The 13,604-nt window shown below is 36.6% G+C and overlaps 1 protein-coding gene across 6 annotated transcripts in view; it reads right to left on the bottom strand.

The window, feature by feature from the left end:
• Nucleotides 1-3,359: 3,359 nt before the first annotated feature.
• The window catches only part of LOC109543834 (papilin), a 70,642-nt gene continuing 60,397 nt past the window's right edge, over nucleotides 3,360-13,604 (bottom strand). For 3 of the 6 annotated variants that reach the window (XM_019913732.2, XM_019913734.2, XM_019913731.2), the window contains 10 exons: nucleotides 10,902-11,099; nucleotides 10,633-10,821; nucleotides 10,195-10,431; nucleotides 8,740-8,937; nucleotides 8,554-8,687; nucleotides 8,346-8,496; nucleotides 7,602-8,180; nucleotides 7,325-7,480; nucleotides 7,154-7,267; nucleotides 3,360-4,327 (listed from right to left, as the gene is read on the bottom strand). In XM_019913732.2, the coding sequence (XP_019769291.2) occupies nucleotides 4,146-4,327; nucleotides 7,154-7,267; nucleotides 7,325-7,480; nucleotides 7,602-8,180; nucleotides 8,346-8,496; nucleotides 8,554-8,687; nucleotides 8,740-8,937; nucleotides 10,195-10,431; nucleotides 10,633-10,821; nucleotides 10,902-11,099 (2,138 nt within the window). In that variant the 3' untranslated portion in view covers nucleotides 3,360-4,145. The remainder of the gene's footprint in view (nucleotides 4,328-7,153; nucleotides 7,268-7,324; nucleotides 7,481-7,601; nucleotides 8,181-8,345; nucleotides 8,497-8,553; nucleotides 8,688-8,739; nucleotides 8,938-10,194; nucleotides 10,432-10,632; nucleotides 10,822-10,901; nucleotides 11,100-13,604) is intronic. The other 3 variants (XM_048667227.1, XM_019913735.2, XM_019913733.2) reach the window with 3 other exon arrangements.

The raw sequence follows: 13,604 nt of genomic DNA, 5'->3' as shown, positions 1-13,604 counted from the left end.
CCCCATATGGAAAAATCCACGGAACCTTTAAATTTTCACAATTTTTTTAATTTTTAAAGTAAGAGCACACTCATAATCGATATTTTTTTATGTTCGTTGAGCGTTCAGAAGTAATAGTGACTCACTTTAACTAAATGCTGAAAAAGTTCTTCATATTTGTTAATATTGATTTTCAAATATTTTATAATACCACATACTTCCCTCACAAACCACAGCACAGATTTCCATTCGAAAATACTCGAGGCCGAAAATCAATGATTGATTACATAATTACAAATAAAAACATTCACTCAAATAGAATCGAAGACATCAGAGTCTAACATCTGCAAACCCGAGAACCAATCGTAACTTAGTACTGGCCAAAATAACTGCCGACGTTCAATACACTAAGAAGCAAACGCGCGTTAAAGTAAGCAAAATAAATATTGAATCACTTACAGTCCCATCAAAAAAACTCCTATACCTACCAACAAAGACTTAAGAAAATAGAAAGTAACCACATTGTGTATAAATCTACCAAACCAATCACAAATTTATGGTTTACTAAGGAAGTCAAAGAACTAGCAACCGAAAAGCGCAAAGCATACCTGAAATACAGATCACAAACCTTAACACTGGATGAATACGAAACCGTAAGAAATACAGTCAACAACAAAATCCAATGTATTAAAATAGCACGTTCCATTGTTGCACTGAACAATCCCTAGAAGGTGAATTCCATGATTCAGAATCACCCTGTATGATCGCCGTAACCGGAATTCGCTTCACAAACATCTTCAGTGCCGAGGTAACGATTGTGTTGGTGCCAGGCCATGACGACACCACTGCAGTCAGTACATTTACATCACAAGAAATTAAATCGGTACCAGAACCAACTTTTTGCCAAATACTCAACTTCAACAACCAGTAAAAACCTTGATTTTGGTTGGCAAACGTTGGCATGAAAGCTGGAATTCATCATCCCAGACACAACTCTAAGAAAGTAGAGAACAAGGCAGATGCCTTACAAAAAGGAAGAAGAAATATTTTTATTGGCTCGGGTATGGTCCATTTACTAAGAAGACTCAAAATTAGTAGAAAATATCATAACCGCCCCAAGTGTATGTAGGTTCAGTTTGTTTGCATTGCATTACGCGAATTCAGCCTTGTCGTGATCTTCACCATGAACTGATGAAGACAAACCGGATTCGGATTCTTCTTCTTAGTCAGCCCTCCATCATCCACTCCTGGACATAGGCCTCTCTCATGCTCCTCCATACTGATCTGTCTTGTGCTGCCTGGGCCCACCTCTTTCCTACATGTTGCTTAATGTCGTCGAGCCATCTTCTCTGTGGTCTTTCTAGACTGCGCCTTGTCAGTCTTTGTATCCGGTATACAATCTTATGCGTACATCGCGAGTGATCTTGTCCCACCCACTGCCTGAAATACGTGCTATTCTTCTACGACTTTGGTTCTTCCTGTCGGATCCTGTCCCTACGACTGATGTTAATCCTTGTTCTTTCCATCGCTCGTTGCGTTACCCTCAGTTGATTTGTGGTCATTTTCATCATTGCCATTGTTTCCAGGCCATAAGTCGCTACTGGCAATATGCAGGGGTCGAACTTTCATTTTGAGGTTTATAGGAATTTCACCATTTCTAAACAGAAACTTCAGTTTTCCGAAAACTATTCAAGTCAGTCTTATCTTTTTCTTCTTCTTCTTCTTTGTTGAAGGATTGCTCCTGTTTGCCTTCAAAGTTACAACGCCAAGCTCCAGTTGTCGTGCCATCGTTTTGGAGGTCTTCCAGGAGGTCGCTTCGATACCGGGCGTCCCTTTTTCGCGATTTTTTGTAGCCTTGTAATGTCCATCCTGTTGACATGGTCTCTCCACTCTCTTCTTCTATTGCAGCGCCATCTCACCGCATCTTGAATGTCGTACTGTGTTCTAATGTAATGCAGTCTGTTATGCGACAAAATAGCCATATGAAAACATTAAATTGACAATAATTCGACAACTAAACAATTTTGGAATAGACAACTTTACACAAACTTACCCTTATTTTTAATACTGAATAAGATAAAATTATCAAAAAAATGATTTTGGGCAGTTTTCTCAACGTTATTTTGAAGCTTAATTTTTTATGTATTAATAGTGATCAAAATTTTGTCGAAATACCATTAAAGTAAGTCCTTTTGAGCAAGAAATGCGACTCAAATTAAGTAGCACAAATTCCCTTGAATAGAATAGTTATTCGAGAGGCTGCATCTCTCTTTTTCACATAAAATTTCGAATACATATATCAAAAACGTTAGACAGACACCCTGTATTTGTATATCTACGAAAATCGAATTTTCGCTTTTTTCAAATTAACCACTAACCTGACTATTTAAACCAAAAACAGTATAATTTGGGCTATAGTTTTTAGTAAATTGGATCGAAAATATAGAATCATTGTACCCCTTAAGGAAAGTTTATAATTCGAAAGATATTTTCATTTCGTGATCAAGTGTCGTGTGTGCTTTTTGAAGATTAATGGATAGATAATGGGGGATGGAGCTCCAGCTTACAGGAAGCTGATAAGAATGATCTAATCTATGAACCCCAACTTTACATTTTGCTTTTTTGCTTTAATATTTTGAAATAAATTGGCTTTAGACAGATTTTCTGCTGTACTAAACTCATTTTCTTCATTCTTTCCGAGTGGCATTACACAGCTTTCGGTAAGTTTGGCATTACTTTTTTAGAGCTTTTAGGCCTATATTGTTGACTTGTATTTTGATATTGTTTCGTCTTACCTATATTTATTCGATGATGAACGATGCATCCGCATCCTCTACGTATGGTGTAAATTTCAAGTTGTTAGTTGCCTTAGTGTGGAATTCTTAAGATTGAGCGCAGTTGAAAAAACTTAAATTTTGATCCTGATGTTTACACAGCTGTCAAAAAAAATGGCTCCTAAGAAGTATTGAAAAATATCAAGGTTTATTTCTAAAGATGGCATATAACTAGAGGTACACAGGGTGGCAATGTCCCCTTTGAAGAAACATTGATCAAAGAATATTTTATGGCTTTTAAATATTAGAAGATAGCGTGTCGCGCGCGTTAAATCATCGAAAACCATTTTTTTTGCGGAGATTACGGTCCGGGAAAGAAATCGCTCGAAGACAGTCCTGGGGTAAGCGCACTAATATTATCGGTGCCAAAACACGTCGCGTCATCTTTTTCTTGCGTCGCGTCGTCTTTGTTTAATTTAGACATAAACCATTTTAGGGTGCCACTACCGTAAAATAGTACCTGGAACTATTCTTGCTCCATGTTTCGTTTGAAAGCTTTGAAAAATTGGATTGTCTGCTTATCTCTCGAAAAAAAAAACACAAATATCTAATTAAAAAGAACTATTTCTTAGCATTTTACAATGGAGTGAACACATTTTTACATTACAATCATAAATTAACATTAAAATTATATGTACACGACAGCAATTGCACTATTTCGAGAGGAGGCTTTGATATTAATCAGTGAGCGATGCACAGTGTACAGGTAGAACTTGGAGTATGATGTGAATATCACAGTTTCCAAACGAAAGTTGATGGGAAAATTCATGTCTTCGGAGAACCAGTTTCAATTGGCATTGTAATGAATTGGGTAATTATCTAATTTACTATACAAGGCGATATGGTACCAGAAGATTTGACAAAATCGCGCTTTGACTGTGTTCGTTACTGTTAATGTAGCTGCGAAAAAGTAATCAAACTCAATACTCCAGTAGGTTATTATTAGTGTATCCAGTTAACTCGGTTCTATATAGTGAGGACATGGATTGAAATTGGGGAGTTTTTCGGGTTTTTTTCGCACCGTGGCCTAAAACCCCGAAAAACTCATCAGCTTATAGGCATAGGTCATTGTCAATTCGCTTTTTAGTCTATCTTTTGGACCCTTTCCAGATTCTTATCTTATTACTATAATGGCCCACTTGGACAGAACCTTAAGTACAATAATTAAAAATACCATAATGTTCTATCATTTACAACGCGTCCGACTAGCATTACCTACTTGGCTAGATAAGATCGACAACACTAATCTCTCGTGAAACCGCTAACAAAGCTGCAAATAAAAAGTGTTGGCGCTAATGATTTATTAGTACAGCTAAGGGTCGATCTACGGTGTTAGATGGTGTTGGTGTCCAGAGCGCTCTGTTTGCTGGTGTTGAAGGGCAATTGTCCCGCCTCTGTACACGATCTACAGCAGAACTTTGCATAATATTTGTGGTTGCAGAAGTTGGCCTTTACGATCAGTTTGCAATTGGCAAAGAACTGATTATCTGTACAACTCGGATCGATGAACATTCCTAGGAAGAATAAGAAAACGTTTTTATTGAAAAATCCACATCGATTTGCTGTTGCATTTTGTCAACACGTTTAATCATTTATTTATAATATGTAATTCCAATTGAGGCCAGGAGAATTACGACGAAATTTTTCAAATATGTTTCTGACGTGACGTGATTTAGATAACTTATTGGAGGTGTGCTATTTTCATAAACATCAAAAACGTGAAAAAAATTGTAAAATCGCATTTTTTCTCGCAAATAATTGCATATAACTCGGTAAGTATACATTTTAGAGAAAACATGTATGCGTATAAATTTATTCGTTATGAAATTGTCTACCAGACAAAGTTGGTCCGATATCCGTAGATTTGAAATGCTTTCTGCAAAAAGTAGCAAAAAGTAGGTGGAAAACAGCGTAATTTTAATATTTATTTAACAATGAAAAAATTAGCCAATGCATGGTGTCATTTAGAAAAAATTACTTAACTGCAATACCCTTCCTGAAAAAAGCCTTTTTTTTTAATTTTATGTCAGCCTCAAAATTATGAATCTTTTTTGGCTCCTTAACTTTGATAGGCAATTGCTATTTTAACCATTTCTCAATTTTTATTAACTTTTTGAGCGGTTCTAAAGTTTGAAAATGTGCGCTTTTTATATTTATTTATTTAAATCTCGCCTTCTTCTACACCGATTTAAAATTTTTTTTTTAAGTGGTTTTAAGTTTAAGTTTAACATCCTTATTGAGCAGATATTGTTCATTGTAAATTAGTATTAAATTGAAGAATTAATGCCTAATAATGTTATAAATTGATTTAATTATTATTATATAGTACATTGAATAACAGCAGATAAGGTATAAGTAATCGTTAAATATTGACAATTTAATTAGATTAACATAAATTACAGAAGTTATTTATCATACAAATTAATTTACTTATTTAAGTCAAAATTTTCGAACTTCGCTCAAAGTTATTAAAAATAGAAAAATGGTCCATATAGTAATTTAGGATAGTTTAAGGATCCAAGAAGGCGTAAAAGTGCGGACGCAAAAAATATTCATGTTGAAACTGACTGACAGAAAACTAAAAAGAAAACTTTTTTCGAGGTAGGTTATTTAATAATTGCATTACGCAAAAACTGTCCGTCCGATCTTAATCGGCCTTGCCGCCCTCGTTTTGAGTTACAGTGGAGTACTTTTCTCTAAATGTATGGCATAATTGGCCTTTATTTTTCATTGTCAAATAAATAATTTAAAATTGCCTGGTTTTTTACCTACTTTCGAGCATTTCAAATCTACGGATATTGGACCAACTCTATTTTATATAAATTTTCATAACAAAAAAATTTATAAGTATACATTTTTTCTCCAAAATGCCTACTTACGGGGTTATATACATTATTTCCGGAGAAAAAGGCGATTTACACATTTCACACTTTTTCGTTGTTTATGCAAATGGCACACATTTTCAAGCTGGCGCACCTCGATTGGGCCTGGGTAACACTGTGTTGAGTTGCGCTATTGAGTTGTTGCCGCTCTCTGAGCTAACGAGTATGCGTATAAATCATCGGTTAATGAGTTATAAGTCATTTATTAAAGTTTTTCGAAACCCGATACTGGAATTTTTACATCATCTTTTCACATTTAAAAAAAGGTCGTCAACATTTTTTCTGAGTAACTTTTTACTACAAACAACTAAAAAAAGTAATTTAGATTTTCGCAGCAACAGAACTGAGTCCAAAGAAAGTCGACGAGTTTTCTTGTAAAATCGATTTCTTAATTTTTTGCATAAAAGATTCAGTTTGCCAGTTATATTTTACAGTAAAACGTTATGAAAAACGCGGTTTTTCTGTGTAGAGACACTGTTGTTTAGAAATATTAACCTAAAAGTGAAGAAACTTTATTTCCAAATAAATTATTATAAACTTTCGCGATTTAAGTTCGGGGAAATATTTTTCGAAAAAGACCTAGAAATAATTATTACTTGAAGAGATACCTGACGATTGCCAGTATTTTAAGTAAAACTAAAACATAATGCGATTTTTGCGGCGAGAAAATTGCTTAATAGAAACTTTACTAAAACTGGAATGACCTGAAAATTTAAAGAAACTTTAGAAATCCTCAAAGCGATTAGGGAGAGGAATTTTCCCAATATATTTTTTTAAACTTTTGCTCTGGTCGTTTTTTAAAGATAATCCTTCCGATAAATTATACTACTACATTACTTCCGATAAAAAACTGAATACAATTATTTGGTTTTTGTGCCAAATTCGAAGCTGAAAAGGGTTTTCTAAAGTTTCCTGAAACTAATTTTGTCATTTTTGACTAAAAATACCCCATTATTGTCAGACAAACAACCTATTATTGTCAAAAAAGAAGAAAATATTGCTTTTTCGGTTTTGTTGACCGCTTTTGGAGAAAACCTTAATGGTTTTCGGGAAAAAAACCTCGTAGGAATTTTCTTTTTTGTCCCGAATTCAACGATTAAAAATATTATTAATAAATAAAATATATCTAAAAAAAGTTATCAACATTTTCCCAGCAACGGAACTGGGTTACTGTGCCGGTGCGTTGGGTTGGCGCCCCAAGCTATTTGCACAGCACTGCGCCAAGTCCTAAAATTTCTCTGAGTTACCCAGATCTAACCTCGATATTTTCAATAGGTATACCCGAGTGTTTCCAATGGTTATCTGCGTTACGTCACGTTAGAGCAATGCCAATGGGTAACCCTCTTGGTCTAATTGTGTAATAGGATAATGTAATAGGAGGTTTAACTCCAACTTTACATTCTAATGAGCTTAGATATTTTGAGAAATAAGAGTATGAAAAGGTTCCATTAATCTTACCTTCTATTATCACGTCCAAGGTACTAGATGCTTTAGAGTACTGATTAATGGCCTCACATTGGTACCTGCCCGAGTCCGATTTCTCTGCCGCCTGAATGGTCAAAGTGTGCGTATCTGCAATAATACCCATTGAATTATCAATGCATGAATCATATTTGAGTTGCGCCGTACCTGAAATTGATATTTTTCCACCCGAATATAACGGTACGCCATCCTTGTACCACTTGACTTCTGGCGGAGGGTACCCGTAAACATCGCAGCGAATCTGGACGTTCGTCCCAGTCGCATGTGTTTGCTCGTTTGTAGTTATATTGGCCCTTACCGGTACTAAAAAACGAACGAAATCAGCGACAAACCCTCATTATGGTGAATTCAGCAGATTAGTCTCGATGCAAGAAGAATTTAGTAACTAGCATGCTGTAAATTACAGAAAAAGAAAACACATTACCACTGTAGACAGATTCCGGTATATAGCCAGCAGCATCTGGAATCTGAGGGAATATGTCATTGGGATCTACAATGTCCGGTAAGGGTTCAGTGGAGTAAAAGGATGGTATGTAGGGTTGAGAAGTCGGTCTGTAAAAGGGCACATGATGAGACGACGGATCTGGACGCACCGAAGAAGATTCAATCGGGACGCGAAGTGTGCTGGCCTCAGGAGGATTCACCACATATTGCAGATATCTGATGTCGCGCGGATTGGTACTGTAGTAGGGCCCTTTGGCCCTTACAGTCACCGACCAACTGGCAGCTTTGCCCATGCCATTGTACGCCTGGCACGTGTAGACGCCCAAGTTGCGCAATTGCACCGAGTGAATGAGCAGGGAATAGTCCTTGGTCACTTCGAATTCCCGATTCTTCAATGGAATCAGCTCGTCCTGTTTCCACCAGGTTACTGCCGGAACGGGCCATCCCAGCGCGTAACAGTTTAGGGTGGCAGGAGAGTTAAATGCGGTCACTATGTTGTTAACCAACAGTTCGGGATCTTGCCCATTCAGAATGGACACTGGCCTTTCTACCGGCGTATCTAAGAACGTTAAAGCTAGATGTTAGGGCTACGCTAGAGAAAACAAATGCGCCGAGCAGTCAGATGTTATTCGGAAAAAACTTTGTTATTGAAGAATTACTTTGAAAGAAGATAGAATTAAACATTCCAATTACCACCACCGTTAGCGGGATAGTCAAAACATACCTGACACCAACAGATTGATTTGGTTTTGAATGGGACTTCCGATACTGTTATCGGCCGTGCAGAGATAAATGCCTGCGTCTGTTTTATGAAGGGTAATGATCTGAAGAGTCTGGTCCAGGCGGATGCGATACCTTGGTTGCGTGCCATCAATCTAAAACATCAAGTGAATACTCAAACTTGCAAACCATCTCGCTCCCCGTTCACTTACGATCAAGTTGTTCTTGCTCCACACGATCTTCGGGTTCGGGTTCCCGCTAACTGCGCAGTTCAGAATGGCTTGATCTCCCAACAGACCGGTCACTTCTGGCTCGTACGTTTCCACTTCGATTCTGGGCGGGTAGTCTGGAAATCATCCACTCTACCAGTTCCTTCTCATGATAGCAAATCTACTCACATTTGTCCAGTAGAGGAGCGGTAGTGTAACCGGGAGCGGTCGGTTGAGTGACCATTTCCGACGGCCGCTGAGGTTCCACGCAAACAGTACCACAATCACTAGCGCAGCATTTCAAGTGCAACGTGCAATCGGCATCCGTTCGGCATTCAGTGTCGCAACTGCTGTTGTTAGCATAAGGACAGTGACCGGGTTTGTTTTCTACAAAATCAGTGCATTCATTATGTAGCAAGTGCAGTCTGATCGATGGAGTAGTTGGTTCAAAGGCCGTTTAAAATTATATAAAGGAGAGGCAGTTTGAACGCTCCCAGACCCCTGATGTGGGCTAAACAGTGTTTTTTTGAAAATTGTTGACTGCTAACGCCACTGTGGTGTGTAGTGGTAAGGAAAACGCTGTTTTCCTCGGTTCAGAGTTTCAGCCACACGCTAGCTCACATCAGAGCTCTAAGGCCTGGTTGCACAAAAGCAAGTTCAACGATGGTTCAACTGAACCGTCAGTGACCGGTGAACCGGAGTTCAATTTTCACGGGTTGTACCACGCCGATCAGCGCTCGGTTCGGTTGAACTCGACTATTCGATTTTTTCCCTAGGGCTGGCACTTCCCAATGTCGATGAAATGTGGTATATTTGGTTCTCTTTGATTGGCAACTGTTTGTCAGTCCAGCATATTTGAACTGAACCACGTCCACATGGTCTGATACTGAATTGATTGAAGCGTCAGCATTAAAACATATTTTTCCTTAGTTCAGTAGATTCAGTGAAACCTTTTCATTACGGAAGCCATTACGAAATCTGCCCGGTCAACGAATTTTACGTCGAAAGAAAATATTTTGCTGGCTTTAGTCAAAAATATGAAACACATATCGAGTGTAAAAAACAGATGCAAATAATAATAAAATATTTTTTATTTATTTTCTCCACTACGATCGTCGTAACTTCTTTCGACAATCTAAATCTAAATTTAAAATCGCGATCGTTCCATTGCAGGAAATAATTTGGTCGCTCCCTATATGTTGGTGATCTTGTATTTAAAAATGTTCTTAGGAGCTCCACAACGTCTTCATCGTCTGTTAGTTCACTCAACAGATCCATTTTCACAAAAAAAATTTTTATATTTATAAACACCTATGTTATGTAAACATAAAATTAACACCGTAAGCACCTCTAGGTTACAATATGACAGTCTCGGCACTGAACCACGGTTCAACGGCCGATGTCAGTCGTTCAGCTGGACTGGGATTTGATCTGCCATTCAGGCTTGAACGCGACTGAGACATCCGAAAATTTTCGTTGAACCAGGTTCACCGCTGAACTGTCGGTGAACTAGGATTGTGCAACCGGCCCTAAACGTGCTCAAAATGCAAGTGTAAAAATATGCGCCTCCAAATTCAGCTGAAAAATGCGTTTCTAGTAATACTTTTATTACGCATACAACAAATCCCGTATTCCTCGCCTTACCTTCGCGACAAACTGCAATAAAATCGGCATCAGTCGCTGAGGTTTTGTTCCTGTTCAAGTCGATGCCGCATTGGGTTCCGTCAGGACAGTCGATGTCCTTGCATGGGTCCCGACATCTGCACCCATTGCAGTCATTTTCATCCACATACGCTTCAATGCCATATGGACACCTTAAGGAAGTGCATTCATCAAACTTCGCTTGGCATTCGTGGGTTCCCACACCAGGTTCCACAACAGCTAGTTGAAAAACAATTTGAATGATCTATGAATTCAAACTCGCCAGAAACTTTGTGCAAAAATGAGTGACATCATCATAAATTCTGTTAAATGATAGAGGCTGATCATGCTTCAGTTTGGAGTTGAATCGTTTCAATAGCTGATGAAGATTTAATGATTAAGGTGCATGGATGCGGCGTGGACGATCGAAAAGCCACTTACAAGATTCGGTGTTAGGCAAGAAATCTTTACAATAGTCGAGACAGGTTTGGAAGGTTTTGAAATTGTTCTGATTGCCCCCACAGCCGCTATAGATAAAAGCTTTACATTCGCCTTGGGTGTTATCAAAGTACCAGCGCTTGTGGTTAAGATCCGGACATGAGCCCTGGTCGGCCGCTAACTGGCACACTTCTGAGAGAACGGAAAATTAGCGGCTAGTTCGCAGGTAGAAAGTCACAGGAGGTTCCTAGTTTTGATTCAGTTTTATTTACCTGCAACTGTTGGAACCGCTTTGGGTTCTTCGCGACGCCCGCAATGCCGCTCACATTCCTCCACTGAATTGAACCGGTTTCCGTTTCCTTCACATCCTCCGTAGACAAACTGTCTACAGCTTCCAGTGGTTCTATCAAAAGTGTATTTGGTTTGGGCCTGTTTGCATGGTCCAGGATCACTTTCCATATTACATGTATCTGAAGAAAACATGGATAAAAACCATCTTTATGTCTCCAAGAAAAGGGTTATCGACCCATAGGTCCTTCTGCCAGTGTTGTGTAGAAAAAAAAACAAGTGTCAAAAATTATGTATATTTCGTCATTTGTGCGCGTTTTAAAGCGGTTTATTAGATCGATTATATAGTGGATTATTAAGTCTCATTTTTGTCATCCGTCTTCTAGTGTAATGTAATGTGTCTGTATGTGCTGTTTAGTTTTCTCATTTGCGTTATATTATAGTACATACATACATTTCCTACAATGTACGTATATTTCCTGACTGTCTTTTCCTGATTGTGACATTTTAAATGTATGCCAAGGCTTAAAGCAGCAACAACGCTACACATAAAAACTGATGATGGTGAAAAAATACACCGAAACGTATTTTAATTGATAAATAGAGACAATAAATGACTGAAACGCAGGAATTGATTTTGATTTGGAGTTATAGTATAGTATAGTCAGACAGAAAAATTCGGAAATAGTTTGCGTGGAACATTGTTTAAATAATCATGAAAGGGCGAAAACCCGTTTATTGTACATAACTTTTGAACTGCTGATGCTATTGAAAAAAAGTTTAAGACTTTTTCAAGTATTAAAAATGCCTACAATATGAGACAAGCGTTTATCAAGGACAAAATCCGTTCATTTTTTACTCAAAACAGGAAAAAACCGCCAATTTTTCTCGTTTTTTTTCAACAACTTTTTCTGAAGGTTTTTGTACAGGGTTACTGATGAACTTTGGCCACCCCGTTTCAGCATCTGATTTGAAATTTATAGAAAAATGTTTAATACAAAACTTGTAGATGCTAACGTCTAGTTTATTTTAAGGTAATACCTATTAATACAGGGTTTCTCAAATTCAAGTGGCAGACCAAACTTACCTTTTTTAAATGGAATGCCGTACTTTTTATTGCATATTCCAGATATTCCTAAAATTCTAGGCCCATTCCATATAAATATTCTATAGTGATTTTCAACTGTGAGTTAATTACCAATATTGATCGAACTATGGCCATTCCGTTTTTGCAGCTAATTTGAAATTTAGAGCAAAATATTATATACAAAAGTGGTAGATATTGACATCTAATTTATTTTAAGATAATAAAAATTGCTACAGGGTGTCTCAAATTAAAATGCCTGATCAAACTCAATTTTTTATAAATGGAATGCCCGAATATTTAAATGGTTATGAACTCAAAAACAGTTGAAAATCAATACAGAAAATGTATATCCAAGATGACTGGAATTGTGCGTATAGTTCGAATATTAAATAGAAAGTGCGCGAGTCCATTTAAAAAAATGTAAGTTTGTATCACCACTTGAGTTTGAGACACCATGTATCAATTGATATTATCTTAAAATAAACTAGACGTTAATATTTACAACTTTTGTATTTAACATTTTTCTCTAAATTTCAAATTAGATGCAAAAACGTGGTGGCCAAAGTTTAATCAATAATGGTTATTAACTCAAAAGCTGTTGAAAATCATTAGAAAACATTTATATCGAAGAGGCCTAGAATTGCGCGAATAGTTCGAATATGCAATAAAAAGTGCGACATTCCATTTAAAACAAGGAAAGTTTGGTCTGCCACCTGAATCTGAGACACCCTGTATCAATTGGTGTTATCTTATGTTATCAACTAGACGTTAATATCTACAGCTTTTGTATTTAACATTTTTCTCTAAATTTCAAATTAGAGGCAAAAACGGGGTGGCCAAAGTTCAATCAATAATCCTGGACATTTTACAAGTGATATAAATTTTAGCTTAAAATATTCATCACTGTTGGTTCTTTCGTATTTGTTATGTAAAGAAGGCTTTTGCCAGATTCCAAATAATTTTTTTTGGGACGTCGGAGATATTTGCGCAAGAGTCTATTTTACTTATTTATAAGTAGTTAAAAGTTAGTATTAAGTATATAGTATTATAAAGTATTAAGAGTTATACTACAACGTACAATAAAGGCATTACTAAGTTGATTACTGAAGGGTAAACTGTTTAAACATTAAATTGAAAATCAGGAATTTTTTATGTTAAGTTAAAGGGTAAATTATTTTCAGATCGATTACTTAATTGGTATCTTTTTTGCAATTTTTAAGTGTTTAATTATTGTTCACAGCAAATTAAAAAAAATCAAAGCAATTAATCTATGTGGAAATAATTTACTCTAACTTCTAACATTAAAAATTCCTGATTTTCAACTTAATGTTTAAACAATTTACCCTTCAACTTTCAATTTATTCTATGTTGTAGTATAACTCTTTACGCGTAAAATAGACTAGAAACTTACTTAAACTGGTACTTAAGAGCCGTTTTTACATAACAAATACGAAAGACCCAATGGCATGAATATTTAAGCTAAAATTTATGTTTTTTATATTTAGGAAGAAATTCCAATAGACCACGGCTTCAAAGCCCGGAAAACATTCCTAAATGTAAAATTTATATTACTTATAAAGTGTACAAAAGCCATCAGAAA

Source organism: Dendroctonus ponderosae, unplaced genomic scaffold (genome assembly GCF_020466585.1).
Source record: "Dendroctonus ponderosae isolate FM_Combo_2020 unplaced genomic scaffold, Dpon_F_20191213v2 Dpon_F_20191213_6, whole genome shotgun sequence".
In the NCBI taxonomy this organism is placed as follows: domain Eukaryota; kingdom Metazoa; phylum Arthropoda; class Insecta; order Coleoptera; family Curculionidae; genus Dendroctonus; species Dendroctonus ponderosae.
Note: the sequence above shows the minus strand (reverse complement) of the source record. Positions and strands in the feature narration are given on the sequence as shown.